This window comes from Colobus angolensis, unplaced genomic scaffold (assembly GCF_000951035.1).
Source record: "Colobus angolensis palliatus isolate OR3802 unplaced genomic scaffold, Cang.pa_1.0 Scaffold117, whole genome shotgun sequence".
NCBI lineage: Eukaryota > Metazoa > Chordata > Mammalia > Primates > Cercopithecidae > Colobus > Colobus angolensis.
The window spans coordinates 360,429-384,389 of NW_012112808.1; the positions used below are offsets into that span (position 1 = coordinate 360,429).

At 40.6% G+C, this 23,961-nt stretch overlaps 1 protein-coding gene across 2 annotated transcripts in view; it reads right to left on the reverse strand.

Moving 5' to 3' along the window:
• Positions 1–23,961, reverse strand: part of SEL1L2 (sel-1 suppressor of lin-12-like 2 (C. elegans)) — a 145,275-nt gene that overhangs the window by 96,893 nt on the left and 24,421 nt on the right. For both annotated transcript variants that reach the window (XM_011962567.1, XM_011962574.1), the window contains exon 2: positions 13,771–13,826. In XM_011962567.1, the coding sequence (XP_011817957.1) occupies positions 13,771–13,826 (56 nt within the window). The remainder of the gene's footprint in view (positions 1–13,770; positions 13,827–23,961) is intronic.

Consider the following 23,961-nt stretch of genomic DNA (forward strand, 5'->3'; position numbering starts at 1 on the left):
CACTCTGGATCTCCTCTCCACTGAGGGCTACAGAGATGATGGGATGACCTGCCTGCAGATAGGAGCTACCCACTCTGGATCTCCTCTCCACTGAGAGCTGCATTCATCAGGACTACCTGCCTGCGGAAAGGAGCTACCCACTTTGGGTCTCCTGAAAGCTGTACTGTCACTCAATGAAGCACCTCTTTGCCTTGCTTACCCTCCAGTTGTCTGCATCCCTCATTCTTCCTGGATGCAGAACAAGAACTTGGGACCCGCTGAATGGTGGGACTGAAAGAGCTGTAACACAAAAAGGGCTAAAACATGCCCCCTACACTGCAGGCAAGGAGAAGAGAAGAGCTGCAGCCCTTCTAGGAGCCCAGACTTAGGGGCTCCCCGAGCCAGGGCTGTGACACCCTCTTTGGGGCACTGTGGTTTCTAGCATCTCCAAGCTTCTGGGCACCACTGTATTCCCTTCATCCAGACACAGGTGCCCATGGCAAAAGCCACTTGCAGTGCATCTGATCCAGCCACAGGTTTGCATGAAGCTGTTGCCTGTGCCAGTGCCTGTAGCTGTCCACTCTACCACAGCAGCCAGTGTGCCTGGCTGTGCACAGTGGCTGGACCCTGTGCTCACTCATGCACCCCTCACCACTCCATGCTTGGCTCGCCCTTGGCAGTTGTGGGGTCCAGGCTGGTAGCATGAGCCAAGTGCAGCCTGCCAGGCCAAGTGGCTGGAATGAGCTCAGCAGGCCTGAGCAAAACGTGGGCAAAGGTGCCACCAGCCACAGAGGCTTCCAGCTGGAAAAATGACACCCCAAGGATCCTGTGACAGAAAGACACTTTGTGTTCATGGATTGGAAGTGTTAATATTGCTAAGATGTCAATACTATCCAATGTGATCTACAGATTTAATGCAATCCCTATAAAAATCCCAATGACTTTTTTTTTCAGAAATAGAGTTGTGTGTTTTTTTTTTTTTTATTCAAATGAAATCTCAAGGGACTCTGAATATCCAAAACAATTTTGAAAAAGAAGAATAAAGTTGGAGGTCTCAAACTTCCCAATATCAAAACCTATTACAAAGTTACAATAGTCAAAAGGGTGTGGCACAAAGATAGACATATAGACCAATGCAATAGAATAGATAGCCCAGAAATAAAGCTTCTCATATATGGTCAAATGATATTAAAGAGTGCCAAGACCATTTAGTGGAGAAAGACAGTCTTTGCAACAAAATGTGCTGGGAAAACTGGATAGCCACATGCAAAAGGATGAAATTGGACCTTACCTTATTCCACATACAAAAGTTAACTCAAAGTGTATCAAAGACCTAAATATAAGACACAAAACTATAAAATACTTAGAAGAAAACATAGGAGAAAATTTTCATGTCATTGGATTTGGTAATGATTTCTTGGCTATTGTTACTGAAACACCAGGGTTTCGGTCTAGGCCCTACTGCATGCCATACAGAAAGCCAATGCACTGAAAACCAACGATTGAGACAATTGGTATTGCCAAAGAAGAAGGCTTTAATGAGGAGTGGGAGATCAGTTTCAAATCCCTCTCCCTGACCAACTGAAACCAAGGGTTTATATAGCAGAGAAGAAATGAAACAATGTGTAAGAAAACAGGAACTAGGGAGGGGCAAGCAGTCATGGTGAATGAGGGGGCCAGCATCTCATTGCCTAGATGTGGTGATCTGATGAGTTTCAGTTCTTTGACACTTTTTTGAGAGGCCTAAAGGTGGTTTCCTGAGAACAGAACTCAGATAAAACAAATATGAGTTTCAAGCTTTAAGACCAGAAGGGTCAATTTCTATGTTTATCCACAAAACTATCTATGGAACTATTGGGTCAGTTTTAGTATAACACCAAAAGCCCAGGCAACAAAAATAAAAATTGATAAATTAGACTACATCAAAATTTAAAACCTCTGTGTATGAAACGACACTATCTACAGAGTGAAAAGACAACCTACAGAATGTGAGAAAATATCTGCAAATTAGATAAGAAGTCAATATCCAGAATATATTTAAAAACTTGTACAACTCACCAAATAAAAAACTCGATTAAAAAATAAGCAAATGAGTTGAATGGACATTTTTGCAAAGAAGATATGCAAATGGACATCAAGCCCACGGAAATATGATCTGCATCACCAATCATTAGGAAAACAGAAATGCAAACCTCAATGAGCTACCACCTTACACTCTATTCGAATGGCTACAATAAAAACAAAACAACAGGCCTGGGCATGGTGGCTCATGCCTGTAATCCCAGCACTTTGGGAGGCCGAGGCGGGCAGATCACAAGACCATCCTGGCTAACACTGTGAAATCCCGTCTCTACTAAAAATACAAAAAATTAGCCAGGCATGGTGGCGGGTGCCTGTAGTCCCAGCTACTGGGAGGTTGAGGCAGGAGAATGGCATGAACCCGGGAGGCGGAGCTTGCAGTGAGTCAAGACCATGCCACTGCACTCCAACCTGGGCGACAGAGCTAGACTCCATCTCAAAAACAACAACAACAACAAAACAAAACAACAAAAAAACAAGTGCTGGAGACATTAGAACACTAGTGGACTACTGGTGGGAATGTAAAATGGTGCAGCCACTGTGGAAAACAAATGATGATAAGACAACAGATTAAAAATGGAACTACTGTGTAATCCAATATTTCCACTTTTGAGTATGTGCCCAAAAGAATTGAAAGCAGGGTATTGAAGAGGTATTTGTACGCCCATGTTAATAGCAGCATTATTTGCAATAGCCAAAATGTGTAAGCAATCAGCATTCATTAATGGATGAATGAACGAACAAAGTATAATTACATATTTCAGCTTTAAAAAGGAAGTAAATTCTGACACATGCATAGATTTTGAGGAGATTATGCCAAGTGAAATAAGTCAACTACTAAAAGACAAATACTGTATGAACACTTAGATGAGGTACCTAAAGTAGTCAAATTCGGGGAGACAGAAAGTAGAATGTTGATTGCCAGGGTCTGGGGTGAGAGGGGAACGGAGAGTTTTTTTGTTTTGTTTTGTTTTTAATGGATATAGAGTTTCAGTTGTGCAAGATGAAGCGTCCTGGAGATTAGTGGCACAACAGTGTGAATATAATTAACACTACTGAGCTGTACATTTAAAAACTGTTAAAATGGTAAATTTTATGTTATGTGTATTTGACCACAATTTTTTAAAGCCTAATTTCTGAAATAGGTTTGTTCCCACTGGCTTTGGAAAAGGTCCTGTGGTCCTGTGGTGATGTGGCATCAACTCTCAGCCGAGTAATAAGGGAAATGAGCATGTGAGGGGAACAATGAGCAGTAAAAAGGGCAAATCGATTTGAGGTCCTGGTGGGATTGAAGCATTTATGGAACAACCTGGAAAGATATCAGTGGCCATCAGAGACTTGGATACCTGAAATTTTCATTTGGAACAGGCACAGTTAAGATTATAACCATGGCAGTCTTGAGGAGGCTGGGACTATTGGAAGCAAGAAGATGTAAGTAATGAAACTGAGCTGCTACGATTCATGAATACTGAAATCTCCAATGTAGACAGGAGCTCTCTGCTCCTAGGAGAGAAAGACCACAAGCTACGCTTCTGTCTTCATCTCTTACTACTTTCCCAATGAGAATGTGGCAATAGGGAGGGAGAAGGATACCTGCTACCCTATCCTGAACCAATCAATATAAGTGGGTTGTGGGAGAAAATGCTTGAAAGAGTTACAGGGGAAGAAGTCGTCAGGAGACAACGAGGTTTCAGTTAAGATGAAGGGAAAGGTAACATTTGGAGAAGTACGACCCTGAAGTTAGGTGATTAGAAAGAAAATACTGATTAGAAAGAAAATTTGGTTTATTTGCTCACGCCTGTAATTCCAGCACTTTGGGAGGCCAAGGTGGATGGATCACAAGGTCAGGAGATCGAAACACAGTGAAACCCTGTCTCCATTAAAAATACAAAAAATTAGCCAGGTGTGGTACCATGCGCCTACAGTCCCAGCCTGGGGAGGCTGAGGCAGGAGAATCTCTTGAATCTGGGAGGCAGAGGTTGCAGTGAGCCAAGATCACGCCACTGCACTCCAGCCTGGATGACAGAGCGAGACTCTGTCTCAAAAAAAAAAAGAAAGAAAGAAAATAAACATCCCAGGGATGGAGAATCCACACATTTTATAGCCAAGTCTTGAAGATATGGTAGTAGGTGTATTGAATTACACCTGTAAACCTTTATTGTATCTACCACATGCAAAGCATCACACTAAAAAAGGTGAAAACATACTGTTTTGCCTGTCAGAGGCTTACAACCAAGTTTAAGTAATATCAAACAGGTTTCACAAAGCAAAAAAAACACATTCAGAACCTTTTGGAAATTCCAAATTCCAGTAACTGTGTAGGGTACATTGTAGGCGTTGTGCTGCATGAGTGAATATAGTGATAATTTATAATACTAAGATCTCTTAAATCGGAATGGGCTTGTTTATTCTAATATGCAAAATGGGGGATAATTAACCATTTAAATAACCAATTAACATCCTTCACAAAGATGTTAGGAGGAATAAATGTTATATATGAAGAGATTTTATAGAGTTTGTTATATAACTGTAAGGATATGATACTGAATATAAATTCTGAATATAATGACCTAAATTAAGATTTCTAAATTTTATACTAAATGCCCAATAAGACAATGTAAGTGAAATCTTGAGGCTATCTTTACTACCAGGTTTCTTTCTCAGGAAACAGCCCCTCAGGCTGCTCAGATAGTATCAAAGAATTAAAACTTACCAGAACTGAAATATCCTATTTGTTAGTCAAATTAATTATCTATTGGACCAAGGTGTTAATCTAAAAACAAAAAGATTGTGTCTGTTAAACTGAAGAAGAGATGAAACTGAACACTCAGTGAAACTGCTAAGTGCTGTGAGCCAGGTGACTTTTTCCTTCTTTTCAGAGTTTCCACTGTTGCTCATGGTAGTGATGGAGGTCATAATGAGACAAAGCCATAAAGGAGTCCCTGGAGAAACTCCAACCAACGTGCGCACTGGGAGAATGGGGTGGAGCCTCTGGAAGTTCATGCTGGTTTGCAGCGGGAGGAGCCTGGCCTCTCCTGTTCTGCGATTGGTGACCTGGGATTCAATCTGTGAGCCCACGGGCAGGAAACACACTCTCTCACTTGGCTGAGAGTCCCTGTTTCCCCTTTTTTCTCTTTTCACCCAATAAACCCTGCCCTTCTCACCCTTCAAAGTGTCTGTGAGCCTAATTTTTCATGGTTATTACAAGGACCCTGTTTTTGCTTGAACTAAGCAGAAAGTCCTATAACAGCTTTGGTGCCCACCATGGGACTCAAGGAAGGGTGAGTGAAATGGCGACTCAAAACCTCTCACTGTTGCTTCTGAGCCTTCTGGTCCTACGGCATTCCTCTTCTTACTTTCAGGACAGTAATAGCATTTATCTTTTCTTTTACAATACTGGATATGGGCCACACCCATCCCAATGGCCACAGGTGCAAGTGCAGGATGGTTAGGCGAGGCAGCTCCCTGCTCATCCTTTCCTACTAGCTGAGGTGCATGGACATGTCTGGTGCATGGATGTGTCTGCTGCATGTATGCATGGTGTCCAGTGGCCACACAGGGCAGTAATGAGCCAACAGTAGCTGCCGGGGGCCTCAAGGCACCCATGCAGCTGGCTGGCATTCCCTACCGTGCACCCATGGAGTCTCTACTCCCCCAACCAGGGAGTTCAGCTTTGTCCCCTTGCAATGTTTCTCTCTGGTGGAGGAACTATTTGCATAAGAATAATGAACTCTTCCTCTCTGGCATCCTTTTTCCTTCTCTACCCCATCAGCAGTTAACTCTTAATTAATGGTTTTTTTTTTTTTTTCTTTTTGGAAAACATTTTACTAGTCCAGGCACCCCAACTATCACTGTTTATATTTTCTGTAGAGTTTTAATTGTGAGAGAGGATTTGTGAGGTTAGTTTTAAGCTGTAGCCCATCTGGTGTACTGTGCACGGCTTTCCACAGCAAACTTTGCAGCAGGCCTCCATCTTATTTTATATCCTGGGGTTATGGCCTGTAACCCTATGGCAAAGCTTTGTTTAGCAATCCTGCCTTAGGGAATGAGTCCTTTCTGGTTTGATATCTGCATGTTTTCCGAGCCCCGTCTCTTACAGGGCTCCACCTCGTGGCTGGGTTTTCTTCTGCCTGTCGTTGTAGCTATATATGTGTTATGTATGTGATGTCTGTAAAAAGACTTCTAGTTACTTTGGCCTAAAGGAAGACAAGCACTTGGATCAAATATTTTTCAAAGAGAAGATAAAAGCTGTGGTAACTTTCAGTTCATGTGACTTTAATCTTTGAGAAATAAAAACAGCCTTAAAGATTATTGGTAAAAAGCAAATGTCATCAAAATATAAATAGGTGGACTAAATGATGCAGGTTACATGCAAGGCTTGTTAAATGTTTTAAGGTTACAAACTGCCTTTTGGGTTTTGAGAACTATTTGACTTGCCTGCTCCACAATTGGTGAGGCTCGGGGACATATGGAACTAACCATGCCCTTAATTAATGTTAGAAGGAGTCAAACTTTGGCTGCGCTACCTAGCACACAATTAAAACAACTTACCAGGTTTTATGTTAAAGTTAAAAATGGCTAAAAGTTACCATTATGACATGTAATTGAAACTACTGAAAATAGATTTACATGTAAAGTGTATAAGAACAATAAAATATTTGTGTTTTTTTGTTTTTTTTAAGACAGAATCTTGCTCTGTTGCTCAGGCTGGAGTACAGTGGTATGATCTTGGCTCACTGCAAGCTCTGCCTCCAGTTCACGCCATTCTCCTGCCTCAGCCTCCTGAATAGCTGGGACTACAGGCGCCCACCACCACACCTGGCTAATTTTTTGTATTTTTAGTAGAGACGGTGTTTCACTGTGTTAGCCAGGATCGTCTCGATCTCCTGATTTTGTGATCCGTCCACCTCAGCCTCCCAAATGCTGGGATTACAGGTGTGAGCCACTGCGCCTGGACTGGTTTTTTTTCTTTTTTTCAAAGACATAGTTTCACCATGTCACCCAGGCTGGAGTGCAGTGGCACAATCTCAGCTCACTGCAATCTCTGCCTCCCGGGTTCAAGTGATTCTCATGCGTCAGCCTCATAAGTAGCTGGAATTACAGGTGCATGCCATCACACCTGGCTAATTTTTGTATTTTTGGTAGAGATGGGGTTTTGCCACATTGGCCAGACTGGTCTTGAACTCCTGGCCTCAAGTGATCTGCCCACCTCTGCCTCCCAAAGTTCTAGGATTACAGGTGTGAGCCCCTGTACCCAGCCTAAAATGTGTTTTGAATAAAAGGTTATAAAAAGGCATGAAAATGTACATTCTTGCCTAGGGTTAAATAATTGTTTTAAATTAGATAGGATAAAGCTGAAGGTTCAAACAAGTGGTGGAAGGATTGTGGAAATTAATCTTGCAGAAGAAGTTCTAGGTGTGAACATATTGATTAGATTCAAGGGGGATATTGTGTGGTTTTTCTCTGGGTTGTGCATTGGAATGAAAGCACAACAGGGTATTCTTGGGGCACAGATTTGCTCTTTGGCAAAATCTTTAAAGGGTTATACAAGTTTCTTACTTCTTTAAATTTCTGACTCATCATTTCGGCAAAATAAATAACTTATGTCAATCTGGAATTCTATATCAAGTGTTTTAAACTGCTAACATATTGAATAGGCTTCCCAAAATCAAATGTCAGTTTCAAAATTGTCTTTCCTGACACCTAGCTTTTGGATACTTCAGAGGGCCCCTGGAATACCCAGAAAAGAGAGGTAAACAGGATGATTTGACTTGTTAAGTTATATGCAATTGCCAAAATGATGTTCAATCTTCTTTAGAATATATTTTCATGAATAATTCTAATATATGTTCCAAAATTTTATGGGATTGCTAAGATTTTAATGTCTGAGTATATGATATCAATGATAATTAACGTTGTTATGCTAAGTTACTATAACCTATGGAGATAATCAAACGTCTTTGTCAATTGTGTTTCTAACTGTAACTACCCTAGACATTTTGTTATTCACAGACAATTGTTGTCTTGTTTTAATCCTTTTCAAAAGATGATTTATAATGAGCTATATAATTTTGACAGGTACTCTCAAATACAGGCTTCTAATAACTTTGGATATTTCAACATTGGAATAAAGAAAAATGTACAGGACTCATGAAGAGCTGAATGTTCATGAATATCATGGGAATCAAGAACTAAATGGGCTAAACTCAGCAAGCTGAAGCAATCTTCTTGACTTTTTCTTGGAATATTACTAATCCTTTTGTTTTTCAGAGTCAAGGAAATTTATTTTGCACTCTTTATGGCCCTTAATAATTTAGTAAGGTATACTCCTGTGAACAAAATTTGGAGCATGTTTGGTTTTTCTGCATAGTACCTCTAGAATTCAGAAATTACCTGTGAGTATTTTTAACTTATGGCAATATAGTTATTTGCATCAGAGCAATAAGAATCCATTTTTCGGCCAGGTGCAGTGGCTCACACCTGTAGTCCCAGCACTTTGGGAGGCTGAGGTGGGTGAATCACGAGGTCAGGAGATTGAGACCATCCTGGCTAACATGGTGAAACCCCATCTCTACTAAAAACACAAAAAATTAGCCGGGTGTGGTGGCGGGCGCCTGTAGTCCCAGCTACTCAGGAGGGAGGCTGAGGCAGGAGAATGGCGTGAACCCGGGAGGCAGAGCTTGCAGTGAGCCAAGATCACAGCCACTGCACTCCAGCCTGGGCAGTAGAGTGAGACTCCATCTCAAGAAAAAAAAAGACTCCATTTTTCTTTTGCGACAGGACACAATTGGAGAAACTGGTTGTTTCACTAAGGCTTTGACTGAAAGGATACGCTTCCCTTTAAGGAGGCAAGCTCAATTTGCACAGCTGATGAAAGCCCCCTGGAGAAAAAAACTGACCTCACACCCTCATTTATGCAGTCCCTGTACAGGGTTGCTGACCTGTGGTCAGTAAAGAATGTCACTTCCTAACAGGGCCAAGAGCCCCACATTTATCTTGGGACCTTAAGAGGAGAGGATCACACAACTCACAGGTATTTGAGGATGGTTGGGCTCAGGATGATTGGGCTCAGATTTAAAAGGTTTTATCTGAGATTCCTTATGGAACAGAGTTCCATCAAATCCAGCCTAAAGGGCCTATATAGAAATAGTTATTCTTGCTGTACTTTATGCAAATAATCAGGCCAAGGATAGGACTAAAATCTAGCCTATGTAGAAATAGTTATTCTTGCTGTACTTTATGCAAATAATCAGGCGAAGGATAAGACTAAAATATATTTTGCAAACAACTCAGTCCTATCATGATTTTTTTTTTTTAAAACAAAAATGAGGACTGGAGAGAGAGAAATTATGTTTCAAGACTCATCATAGATTTGTGATTAAATTATAAACTCATTAGTTGTTTTTAAGTTTTTGTTTATATTTTCAGACTCACTCTGCTTGTTCCTGTGAACCAACCAATCAATCAATCAACCAACCAATCTCCACCTGCAGCTCAGAAAGAACAAAAGGGATGGGTAATGTAAAAATCTGGATCAGTATTCTGGTTCTGAGCAATGAGCCTTTAAATCCTGCCAGGTGATGGAAATAAACAGGATGCTCATCACACAGAGGTTTCCTTTTTGGGAAAGGAAGACCAAGGGAGCTAACCAAAGCTAAGCACCATGCACCCAAATCTTAGCAAGTGTAACTGTAGCCACCGAGTATCTGGGCATGTCACAAGACATGCTTTTCTCTCCCTTGTTGGAGGAGGATTCAATTCCACACCTTCACCTTAGCATTTGGCTTCTGATAAGGAGTCCATGTACCCCTCCCAAGACACATTTTTGTCCCAAACTCAATTCTAAGCTTCAGGTCAAAGCCCTAGGAAAGAAAACTGGATCTAAGGAATCCAGAGGCAGGCAACAACAGAGGTTAAAAGACAGTGCAGGTAAGCAGGGCTAATTCCTGCCAATAAAGCCAAGCCTCCCATTTCATGGATAAGGGTCATGCTAGTATCCACGGCATAAATGACGTCTAGGAAACTCCAAGGCTACTGATGGTAGATGGAATAGAGACATAGGTGAAAGCAGCTAATTCCTATTATCTAGGCCCTCCCTGCCTCATGGGTGCAAGCCACTTTGGCACCTATGGATTGCACCTGCCAGGGTCACTGGGACTCGATGATGCAAGGACAGAAGAGGGAAAGAGGACGCTCTTCCTTCTCTCCCTCACATGCCCCCAGCTATGTGCTAGGAAGAGAAGGGAACCAGGGATGCCTGCTCCCCTCTTTCTAGATGGGTAGCCATTCATCTTCAGTCTATATCCCTTTTGAATGCATCCTGAACCCCTGGGACTCCTTTTTAAAAAAAGCCTTATTGGCTGGGTGCCGTGCATCACACCTGTAATCCCAGCTCTTTGTGAGGCCAAAGTGGGCAGATCACAAGGTCAACAGACCGAGACCATCCTGCCCAACACAGTGAAACCCCATCTGTACTAAAAATACAAAAATTAACTGGGTGTGGTGGCGTGTGCCTGTCGTTCCAACTACTCGGGAGGTTGAGGCAGGAGAATCACTTAAACCTGGGAGACTTTGCAGTGAAAGCCTTCTTTTTTCCTTTTTTCCTCCTCTGTCCTCTTTTCAATGATAGGTAATTGTGTCTCTGTACTCAGGACACTCCTGTCAGATGCATCCTCCAAAGTGGGAAAACTTAATTTCCCAAACCTTAGACTGGTTGGCTTAAGATTGGGCTCAGGAGAAAGGAACCCAGAAGCTTGATATGCTGGCAAAAGGGTAAAAGTTTTTTTTTTTTAACCAGTCAGGCTTTTGGCCTCCCTCTCCCTGTGCAAACTGGTAAAAGGCCTTGGGATTTTTGATGTGTCCTTACCTTTTTTCTCTTTTTGATACGTGTTTTCTAATAACCTGGTTTGTCTCTTCTCACCTTCAGGCCATCAAACTCCAAATGGTCATGCAACTGGAGCCTTGGAGGATGGCCCTTTCTGCGGGGGACCTTTAGCTAGACCTCTGGGGAGCTCCAACTGCCGTTCCCCAGAACAGCGCCCCCTGTCAGCAGGAAACAGTTAAGATCGGTCTTCATTCTTACCCTTATTTTAACAGCAGTTAGATGTACTTCTGCAGAGGGAGTAATCAGACAGCCAAGTGTAAAAGGGTCCCTGGAGAAACTCCAACTGGGCTGCATCCTGGGTGAATGGGGTGAAGCCTCGGGCAGTTCCTGCCATTTGCAAGGAGGAGGAGTCTGAACTCTCTTATTCCGGAGTTGGTAATCTGGATTTAATTTGTGAGCCCACTGGCAGCTTTGCTGAAAGTCACTGTTTCCGCCGCTTTTTTCCTTTTCACCCAATAAACCCTGCCCTTCTCACCCTTCAAAGTGTCTGCGAGCCTAATTTTTCATGGTCGTGTGACTAGGACCCTGTTTTTAGCTGAACTAAGGAGGAAGTCCTACAACAATAGTGGTCCCTCAGCCATACACTTAAGTTGCTCCCTTAGGCGACCTAAGTTACTTCCTGATAGTACATTAAATACCTAATAAATGTAATAAATACATTTATTACATCTGTATTCAGGATTATTCTTTAATGTAGAAGGAAATAGCACACAGAACTCCTGAAAATATTAGATCCTTAGCACAAGACAAATTATCTTTAAACATTTTTTTCATATGTGTATGTGTGTTTTCAAAAAGTTTTTGTCGGGGAATGGAGGAGTAGTTTGTTTTTTTTTTTTTGCAAGTTGTATTGTTGTAAAGCCAGAAAGAGAGAAAAACTATGGAAAGAGCAGCTTCACTTAGGTGAGTGCATTTTTAAAATTATAATATAAATGGTAATTATTATGGAAGATAACCAGAATTTGCCAAGCCTGCACTGGGGGTAGAGATGAGAGAGGGTGCTTTCACCCAAATAGTATCCTGCTCATTGGCAAGGAGTCATGAAACACTATGGCAAGTTCAGTGAGCTGAGGATACTCTATTCTGGTTGTAGGATAACATGCATATATGGGCACTTTGCAGTAGAGGTGTTTGCAGTCTTTAGTCTTTCCACTTCTACCATCTGTGCTTGGGCCAATGGAATTGAGTGAGATATACAATCTACAAACAGGCTACCCTGGAACATTTACCCCTAATCTTTGACACAAAGGTAGTGTTTAGCTTTGTATTGTGTTTTGTTTTGTTTTACTTTCTAATATTCTGACATATCTTAGAATAGTTCTTAGTTTTCTTTTGTCCTAGGCTTTACAAGGTTGGAAGGGGCCCATTCCCATCTTTACTCTGGAGGCCTCATCTTCTAATGCTGGGCATTGGGTGGATGCTTATGGGTCTGAGCAGCATCCTTGTTCTCAAGCGGTAAGAGGATTCCAAAGGGCATTTCAGGTGTTATTCAGCAGGCACACTCTCGCAAGATGCCAAGAGCCCGCAAGAAAAAGCGAGATGACCTGATGAAACGGATGTTCCTTCATTCTCCCCTTCCCTGAAGACAAACTGAGATTTAGGTGAAGCTCCCATCTATTTCTGCTAACAATAGTCCCACTGCTAATTATGGGATGTAGTAGTTATAGTGATAAGAGAGAAGCTATATTCAGAGGGGTTTAGAAAAGGTTGCAATGTACAGAGGGGTTTTTAATTTGTATTAATATTTCTCATAGTTTACTTCCTCCATTTGGATTTAAGATTTACTCATCAATTCAATAAACATTTATTGAGTGTCTACTATGTGCCAGGCACTATTCTAGTGGCTGGGGATAACAGCAATGAACACCACAAACAAAACCGTTGTTCTCATGGAGTTTGTACTCTAGTGGAGGGAGAGTGACAACAAATATAATAAAATATGTTACATGGTGATAATTTTGAGAAGAAAAATACAGCAGGGAAGGGGTATAGAAGAAAGTGTTTGACAGGATTTGCAATTTTAGAGAGAGTGATTGTAAATTTAGTGAAGGTCCAGGGAAGGACCTTCTGAAAAGATGAAGGTAAAGGAAGGGAGCCCTATGGACATCTGGGTGCAAAGGCATTCCAAGCAGAGAGAACAGGAAAGGGGGGCACATTCTTGGGGTTTCTGAGGAACAGCATGGAGTCCAGTGTGTCTGCAATGATGTCAAGGAGACAGTAGTAGGAGCTGATATCAGAGAAAAAAACACACTAGGGCAAGACCATAGAGCCCAATAAGCAAGCTATTATAATGCTTTGGTTTCGCTCAGTGTGAGATGGAAAGCCACTTCTTACTCGAAATGACATATTTATAGGAGCAAATCATTGCTGGGTTGAGAATAAACTGAAAATTTGAATCACCTACTTCCAAACTGTGCAAAGACATCGTAAGATTGATAATGTTTAATAAGCATCTGTGACTTTATAAGCCAGGCTGGTCTCTACTCTTTGTGTCTTAATATTTTGCAAAAGTAATTGCATCTTTTACCATTGACAGTAATGGCAAAAACCACAATTACTTTTGCGCCAACCTAATATTTAGGACCTCAGGCAGTCCACAACTTAGAAGACTCAGGCCTGATGACAGTCTTTTCCTCTCACAGTTGACTAAGCAAATGTTTGTTGAATGAACGAAAGAATAATATTGACTGAGAATTAAAAAACAAAAACAAAAACGGAGACAATAGTTAGTAATTGCCTCTTCAAGTAATTCTGAGTATCCTGAATAAAAATAGTGCCTATAGCCTAAATTTTCTATTAAAAAATGTAAAGATTTAGCAAATATTTACCTGTGTGGTGACATTTCTTTCCTTTTGTCTTTTATTATGTTTTTCTGCTTTGATAGCTGCAATATACAAAATATTTTTATAAAATTTAAAAACATTTTCTTTTTAAAATTTCACTAAATACAACTTCTTGTTAAAAAAACTTCTAGAAAACTTTTAGAACTCTAAGAGTAATTGTTGACAATAATTTACAATTTAGAGTTAATAATGTGTTAAAAATAATTCCTTCACTGATAATCTGTAAAGTTAGAACTTGACACCAGAGACAATCTATATACTTTAATCAAGCATTCTGAAATTGAGTTAATAACATGAAAGAGTTCCATAAATAATAGAGCTAATTACAATAGTGGAAAACTTTCTGAGCTAGAAATGTATTTAATTAAATGTATCTATATAAATGTCATCTATTAATAGAAGGTATTAAAACATAGAAGAGAAAATATAACATTTTATATTTTTATAGACTCATCCATATGTCAGAGAGATACTAAAAATTAATTGAATGATACAAACATCTGAGAAATGTAGACTGATAATTATATCAGGCTTTGAAATTTGAGAAAATAGCTTTCAATGAATTTTTAATGAACCAGTTTTAATACATATTTTTATAAAGACTATATATATCATGTAGAATACATGCATAATCATTGGCATATTTTATTTTTGCACAGTGCTTGAAATTTCTTCACTTTCTTAGATAAACAAGTCTGAAAATATGAGATGACAGGGTAACAACACATCATAATGTTTCAACTTTACTACATTACTAGGATTGACAAATTTTCAATTGCTGTAAACAAATTTGATACATTGTAAAATTGATCATATGTTTTGGGAAGTAAAAAAAAATGCAAATATGTGATACATTCACATTTAACAGGCTGAAGAATTTGACCACAAACCAATATGAAATAGTCAAAATTTTGTATTTCCGAAAAGTCAAAAGCTTTTAAGAACAGGTCATAAATATTCTAATGTTATTTCTGACATAGTATTTATTAATTAATTTATTTCTACTTTTTTTTTTTTTTTGGATACAGAGTCTCACTCTGTCACTCAAGCTGGAGTGTAGTGGTGCAATATTGGCTCACTATAATCTCTGCCTCCATGTTCAAGCAATTCTCGTGCCTCAGCCTCCCAAGGAGCTGGGATTACAGACATGCACCACTGCCCCCAGCGAATTCTTCTATTGTCAGTAGAGGCAGTGTTTTGCCATGTTGACTAGGCTGGTCTTGAATTCCTGACCTCAGGTGTTCTGCCTGCCTCAGCCTCCCAAAGTGCTGGGATTACAGGCGTGAGCCACTGTGCCCGGCCCATTGTATTTATTAATTTGATGTTTTATTCTTTCACTTACCGATGAACTTTAGTACTTGGCAGCGGCCTCACAATTCTACGTCTGTTTTGTTTACTTTGTAATTTAGACCTTATAGGAACTGGTCCCAGATTGATTCATATTTAGTCCTCTGTCAAATTAGAGAAATAACTGGCAAATTCTAAATAAAAATTAAGCTGGGTATAGTGGCTCACACCTGTAAACACAATACTTTGGAAGGACAAGGTGGCCGGCTCCTTTGAGTCCAGGAGTTTTGAGACCAGCCTGGGCAGCATAGTGAGACCCTATCTCTACAAAAAATGCAAAAATTAGCCAGCCATGGTGTCATAAGCCTGAAATCCAAGCCACTCAGGAGGCTTAGGTGGGAGGATCATTGAGCCCGGGAAATCAAGGCTGCAGTGAACGGAAATTGTGCCACTGTACTCCAGCCTAGATGACAGAGCAAGACCCTGTCTTAAATAAATAAATATTCAAAAACTGCCTGGTGAGCAATGCATTACTAAGGCATACCAAATTATTTTAAAGATGATACATATCTGATACTATTCTATACATTAGGATTGTTCCTTAGGTTCAAGATATGAATAAGTTATATTAAATGTTATTATAAATAAAACTTTATCCCAAGTTTGTCAAGTGATTATATTGGGACCAACATCAGAGGCAATGGAGCCTCATGGTCTACTTTGTGGCCTTAAGTCAAACAGGCTTATATTCTAGTCTTGATTTTGTAACTGTTTCATTAATTGTTATAATTAAATGAGATCATTTATATATTTAGCACAGTACTTAATACATAGTTTTTAATAAATGTTAGGTATATATAATTATTATTATTATATGGAACCTACTTCTTTAAAAGATTTAACATGCCTTCAGGATATTATATGTGAGTGCGAAAGTGCTTGCAGTTTTTGCGTTGTTGGAATTTGTTGTTTGCTATTGGAATACATTACTTAAATAAATGTGGTTATGTTATACATCATTTTAATGGGCATTTCTCATTTCATTTTTTTGGCTTATTACTTGCTGTTTATTTTAGACTATGGAATGATGTTAGACAAAAAGTAAACTTGAGTGATTTTCTTATTTGAGTTCAAAATGGGTCGTAAAGCAGCAAAGACAACCTGCCACATCAACAACACAATTTGGCCTGGGAACTGCTAACGAACGCACAGTGCAGTGGTGGTTCAAGAAGTTTTGCATAGGAGGGCCGGGCGCGGTGGCTCACACTTGTAATCCCAGCACTTTGGGAGGCTGAGGTGTTCGGATCATGAGGTCAGGAGATTGAGACCATCCTCACTAACACGGTGAAAGCCCATCTCTACTAAAAATACCAAAAAAAAGTTAGCCGGGCATGGTAGCAGGCACCTGTAGACACAGCTACTTGGGAGCTACCCAGGAGGCAGAGGTTGCAGTGAGCTGAGATCGATCCACTGCACTCCAGCCTGGGCAACAGAGTGAGACTCTGTCTCAAAAAAAAAAAAAAAAAAAGTTTTGCAAAGGAGACAAGAGCCTTGAAGATGAGGAGCATAGTGGCTGGCGATCAGAAATTGACAACGACCAATTGAGAGCAGTCATCAAAGCTGATCCTGTTAAAACTACATGGGAAGTTGCCAAAGAACTCAACGTCGACCATTCTATGGTTGTTCGGCATTTGAAGCAAATTGGAAAGGTGAAAAAGCTTAATAAGTGGGTGCCTCATGAGCTGAATAAAAATTGGAAAAAATAATCATTTTAAAGTGTTTTCTTAACAATGAACCATTTCTCAGTCAGATTGTGACCAGGAAGAAGCTCCAAAGCACCTCCCAAAGCCAAACTTGCATCCAAAAATGGTCATGGTCACTGTTTGGCGGTCTGCTGCCGATCAGATCCACTACAGCTTTCTGAATCCCAGTGAAACCATGACATCTGAGCAGTATGCTCAGCAAATCGAAGAGATGCACAGAAAACTGCAACACCCGAGCGTACATTGGTCAACAGAAAGGGCCCAATTCTTCTCCAGGACAAGGCCTGACTGCACGTTGTACAACCAAAGCTTCAAAAGTCAAACGAATTGGGCTTTGAAGTTTTGCCTCATCTGCCATATTCAACTGACCTGTCGCCAACCGATTATCACTTCTTCAAACATCTCGACAACTTTTTGCGGGGAAAATGCCTCCACAACCAGCAAGATTCAGAAAATGCTTTCCAAGAGTTTGTCGAATCCAGAAGCATGGATTTTTACACTACAGGAAAACACAAACTTATTTCTCCTTGGCAAAAATGTGTTGATTGCAATGGTTCTTATTTTGATTAACAAAGATGTATTTAAGCCTAGCTATAATTATTTAAAATTCATGGCCCAAAACGACAATTACTTTTGCACCAACCTAACACATTAGTAGTTTAAAAGGGACTATGGCAAGTAAAACATAATTAGAGAGTTCATGTTATTAGTACTTATTAATGCTTTGCCAGTAATGTGACATCTCTCAATTATAGTATCTTTCAAAGAAAATTCCTCAGCCTAATTATATTTGTGTATTAGAAATCAAACATCATGACTGATATTATAGTCACATAAAATGTCTAGCAGTTTTTAAACTCCATTATCACAACTAGAAAAAGTAAACTAGAAAAAGCAATGTGATTTGGTAGATTCCCATTATTACATTCCCCAAAGTACACAGAATAAAATTAGAGTTAGTATGTACAGAACGTACAGACGCAGAAGTACAAAGTGTCATGTGTATTTGAGTGAGAGGAGAAAATTACAGATATTAAATGGAGTAAAGTTTATATTATACACTGGTCCAGAAAATCAAACTGTCAGTGGTCAAAGAGTAACATGAAAATTACGGGGCTAAAAGCAGTAATCAAAAGTAGGATAAGTGTAGATACAAGAATTAGGAAAATGGAAGGAAGCATAAGCATATAACTGAAGGAATTAACTATTCAGTAGCTTAAAACATAACATGAAGATAATAGCAATTGTTCATTATTTCCAGCAGAAGATGTGCAAGCCAAAACAGTTTTGAAACTTATTACAAGGGTGTTTATTTTATAAATTTCAGGCTTTCAGATTTTTTACCTAAAGAAAAAGAAGTTTCCATTGGCTACTAGGGAAAACATTCTGTTACAAAAATGCATCCTACTTTAGACTTGCTTGTTTTGTACCACTTGAGAAACATTGGTGACTGCTGGAGATCTGCACCACTGTTTTATCACTTCCCCTACAGGATGCTGAAATTCCTGCAAATTCAAGCACTGCCTGTAAAAAACCACAATCTACCGGGTGCAGGAAGAAAATATTAGATCTACTTGCCTGAGGTTTTAAAAAATCTCCTTCATTATCTCTATTTTAGGGATATGTTTCATAATGCACGTAATAGGTCAGTAGTTCATGATCATCATGAATAAATGAATATATATAATAGCGTATACCATCAAAAATGTCTGATGTGGAGTTAGCCTTGGAAGGGGACTAAAGTTTCATTCAGCTCTAGAATTATAGCTCTAACTGTAATTTATTATATGCTAGAGTCTTTAGATACTTTATCTTCAATCTCCGTAACAACCCATCAAAATAGCAAGCACAGAAATATCTGTGTTCTCACCAAGTGAGAATAAGTCACTTGTCCCAGGTCACAGGGAAGAGTGGGATTCATATGCAGGTCTGACTCCAGAGCTCTTCTTTCTACACCATTGCCACATCAAACCTTACCAAAGGATTCACAATAGGTTGATTTTAACTGGCAAGTTTCTATAATGACATAAACTCCATTTTTTCAAAAACAAAAATCTGATTTATGCACAACATTTTATGGGACACATCAATTTACATAACATGAAACACACCATCCTATGCACACTACAGCTTTGATTTACTCCTCCCCTTCCACTGAGAGAGAAGAATTTTGAAGTGGTAGGGAAGAAGCTAGCACTACAGCCTCCTGCCTCCAAAAGAATTGTCCATGTGGTTTTTGGGGCATGGAGGGGAAGCCCATCAGATTCATAGAACACTTACAAGGTTTTAAAAAGTGTTGTGTTGAACAAAAGCCACTAGCTTGGGTTAAATGAAATTGAGACAGTTCAAAATGAGAAGAGGCCTGTGGGCCTCCATCTTTCCAGGAATAGGAGGAAGCATGAGACAGCTACTCAGCCACAAACATGGGCCATTTCTTATGTAAAAGAAAGATGACTCAGAAGGCAGACCCTAGCCCAGAGGGTATTGCCAAGAGCCAAATAGATCAATACATTAGGGAACCACTTCCAGAGGGTAGAACTGGGTCCTAATTAATAAACATTGCCTGTCCCTGGAGTAGAGGAACCTTTCAACATGCACCTGGCTAGATTTCCAAATTGCCATGGACCAGTGACTAGTATGTCTCTCCTTCCCCCTTTCAGGACAGCAGTGTCTAATGTGGTTTTTCTGTCTCTCCAGTGTACATTGGGTATGTGAAGGCATAGGGGAATAACTTCTCTTTTTAGTTTGCAGGTGCCTGAATTAAAGAACTATACCTAAGGAACTTCATCAACATCTTGACTTCATACAGACCATGAGATCATGGATTCTGAGCTTGATGATATGATAAGATGAGACTTGTGTAATTTTGGGAGGATGAGATTCATGAAAGAGACATAAATCATTGAGGCTAAGGGTGGTGGACTATTGCAGATTGTTACAACAATGGCCCCCAGGGAATCACAACTCCTTGTGTTCACATCGCTTTGCAATGTGACTTTGCCCAGTCCTCCCATCAAGAGATGGATATTATTTTTTCCCACTCCTTGAGTCTGGGCTCTGCTTTTGACTTGCTTTGACCAACTGAAATATGGCAGATGACACTTCAACTTCCAAGGCTAGTCCTTAGACCTTGTAGCCTCCTTTATCCTCCTGGAGCAATGCCGTGAGACCACCATGTCCTGAAGAAGCAAGGAATAACAGACCATGTGGACAGAGAGGCCTAGCCATCCCAGCTGTCTCTGCTGACCACCAGCTGCATGAAACTGCATGAGAGTGAGTCCAGATGAGATCAGTGAAAAACCACCCAGTCAACCCACAGAATTATGAGATTATGAGGAGTAATAAATCATTGTTGTTTGAACTCACTAAGTTTTGGGTTGTTAATGCAACAATTGACAACTGAAATGATTCTGTGTTTTCAGCCTATTAGGACTTCTTGGTTCAAAAATCTCAATTCTCTGAAGCTAAGGTAGACCAATAATTAATGACAAAATAAATCATATAGAATATATTCCTAGCATTGAGAAAAGGATTAGAAGAATGAAATATCGGCCAGGCACAGTGGCTCACGCCTGTAATCCCAGCACTTTGGGAGGTGGAGGCAGGCAGATCACAAGGTCAGAAGTTTGAGACCTGCCTGGCTAACATGGTGAAATCCCATCCTACTAAAAAAATACAAAAATTAGCTGGGCATGGTGGCATGCACCTGTAATCCTAACTACTTTGGATGCTGAGGCGTAAGAACTGCTTGAACCCGGGAAGTCAAGGTTCCAGTGAGCCGAGATCGTGCCACTGCACTCCAGCCTGGGCAACAGAGCAAGACTCCATCTCAAAAAAAAAAAAGAAGAAGAAGAAGAAAATATAAAAAAACTCTCTATTATAGTTCTTTCCAGATCTAATTTCTCATGAGAGTTTCAAAATGCTTTAACTCCTGGCTTCACATTTATTTCCCTAGTGTAGACTCACCTCCTTTTCATCCCTGGTGTTGTCTAACTCTGTCCAGTTCACCTTACTTAACTTCCAAGGACTATTGTTCTGTTCACCAACCCTTGCTAGCCAGTATCTTGACTTTCTCATTCTCTCTTATATTCTTTCTCATTTTATTGAAATATTTGGCAGTTTCCCCAATCTAAACAAACAATCTGGAGCAGGAAAAAAAAAAAATGCGAGTAGCAATAGGCGAGGCACGGTGGCTCAAGCCTGTAATCCCAATACTCTGGGAGGCCGAGGCGGGCAGATCACTTGAGGTCGGGAGTTCAAGACCAGCCTGGTCAACATGGTGAAACCCCGTCTCTACTAAAAATAAAAAAATTAGGCAGGCGTAGTGGTGTATGCCTATAGTCTGAGCTATTTGGGGGACTAAGGCAGGAGAACTGCTTGGACCCGGGAGGCAGAGGCTGCAGTGAGCTGAGATTGAACCACTGCATTCCAGCCTGGGAAACAGAGTGAGACTCCATATCAAAAATAAAAAATAAAAATAAAAATGAGAATAACAAATAAAAAGCAAAAAAACCCCCGATTTTTCTCTATCTTCACCCCGTTACCAGAGGCCTGACCCTAATATTTGCACAACCTAGAGTAGGAATATAAATGAGAGTCCACATTCTATATGTCTAAATATATATATTTTTTTTCCTTGAGATGGACTCTTGCTCTGTCACCCAGGCTGGCATGCAAAAGTGCGATCTCAGCTCACTGCAGCCTCTGCCTCCTGGGTTCAAGCTATTCTCCTGCCTCAGTCTCCTGAGTAGTTGGGATTACAGGCACACGCCACCATGTCCAGCTAATTTTTTTTGTATTTTTAGTAGAAATGGGGTTTCACCACGTTGGCCAGGCTGGTCTTGAACTCCTGACCTCGTGATCCACCCACCTCGGCCTCCCAAAGTGCTGGGGTTACAGGCATGAGCCACCACGCCCGGCCTATATGTCTAAATATTTAAATGTCATCAATCAAGCTAACAAACAAAATATGTTCTATCCCCTTATTTTGTCAAATATATCTTTATTAAAAACCTGGGAGGCCAAGTTTGAATTTGGAGTCTCTGCAATCTTTGCTTTTGTGTAAGAAATTGACAGCATGGGAAGAGCCAGCCCAAGGACCCTACCCCACCCCACCCCCAAATGCAACCTGCCCTTTTTCATTGAGCACATTGTAAATGAGTGGTGTGCTTTGCTATCTTCTATCTTTTTTTGTTTGTTTGTTTGTTTTTTGAGACAGAGTTTTGCTCTTGTTGCCCAGGCTGGAGTGCAATGGCGCAATCTCAGCTCACCACAACCTCCGCCTGCTGGGTTCAAGTGATTCTCCTGCCTCAGCCTCCCGAATAGCTGGGATTACAGGCAGGCACCACCACCCCCAGCTAATTTTGTATTTTTAGTAGAGACAGGGTTTCTCCATGTTGGCCAGGCTGGTCTCAAACTCCTGAGACCTCAGGTGATCCACGTGCCTCGGCCTCCCAAAGTGCTGGCGGCCGCCTCTGCTTCTTGATAGACTTTTTTCTACTTTACATCCTTGAAATCTAGCTTTTAACCTTTTCACATAGGTAACTTCTTTCTCAAAGGCCAGTAATGACCTCTTTTTCTTGTCTCATTCAATGACATCTTCCCCCTAGACATGTTTGCTTAGTTTTATAGTCTTTCTTTTTAGACTCTGTTGTACACCAGCTTCTGTGACTTTATAGTATCTCCAATCTTCTTCTTCCTTTCAAACCCCTATTTGAGAGTTTCTCTTTCGTTTTGAGTCCCCTAATGATTTTGCATTTCTCAATGCTCAGTTCTCACCTCTTCTCTCTGGCATGATCTGAGGGTTGAGCTGGGCCAGTGGGGAGTTTGGAGTGGACAACTGTGGGTGCAGGAGGTCAGGAAGTAGGAAGGGATAATGTGCTGATTTCCACATGGGCTGCCACTTAAGAAGTAAAGCCCTGGGAATCACACTGTGATGAACAGAAAGCAGAACAACACAGGTAACAGGAGAATCCACAGAAGACACTCACTCAAGCTGACAGAGGTGAGACCAATAGTAAGAGGCCCACCTGGCAACAAGGATGATTCTAAAACCTGGAACTAAGTTACGAGAGCAGGTCAGGCTGGGAATAAATGACTAGAAGTGTGCAGACAGTAAGTACCAGGAATGGGGAGAAAATTGGCGAAACGTAGAAGAGAGAGGATTTACACTACAAGGGCCCAGAGGAAATTCTCCCAGTGGGATTTTTGTTGGGTGAGTACTTAGTTTTCTGAGGAAAGCACAGCATAAATCAGAACCAGTCATTTCATGCCTGCATTCATACAATAGCCTCCTAATAGATTTAATTATAATTGTTCTCATTTTAATCTAATTTCCTTCTACCTTCAGAATAATTTTCCCTAAGTACTGTTTTCATCAAGACACCCATCTCCTTAAAAACCTACAAGTCTGTGGCCGGGCACAGTGGCTCATGCCTGTAATCCCAGCACTTTGGGAAGTGGAGGCAGGCGGATCACGAGGTCAAGAGATCAAGACCATCCTGACCAACATGGTGAAACAGTGTCTCTACTAAAAACACAAAACTTAGCTGGGTGTGGTGGCAGGCGCCTGTAGTCCCAGCTACTCAGGAGGCTGAGGCAGAAGAATTGCTTGAACCTGGGAGGCGGAGGTTGCAGTGAGCCCAGGTTGCTCCACCACTGCACTCCAGCCTGGGTGACAAGAGCGATACTGTGTCAAAAAAAAAAAAAAATCACTGATCACAGACCACCGTAAGAGATATAATAATAAAGAAAACTTTTGGAATATTATGAGAATTACCAAATGTGACAGAGACATGAAATGTGCATACGCCATTGGAAAAATGATGCCGATAGACTTGCTGAACACAGGGTTGCCACAAACCTTCAATTTGTAAAACATGCAGGATCTGTGAAGTGCTATAAAATAAAGGGCAAGAAAACAAGGTATGCATGTATGACTCTAGGTTCTTTATTAGTTTAATTTGTGAGATGCTTATTTTTGGACATCACCAATGGATGTTTGTTTTCTTCTTTCTTCTTCTTCCCTCTTCTTCCTTTTCTTTCTTCTTCTCTCTAATTTCTTCTTTCTTCTTTTTTTGAGATGGAGTTTCACTCTGTCACCCAGGCTGGAGTGCAATGGCACAAT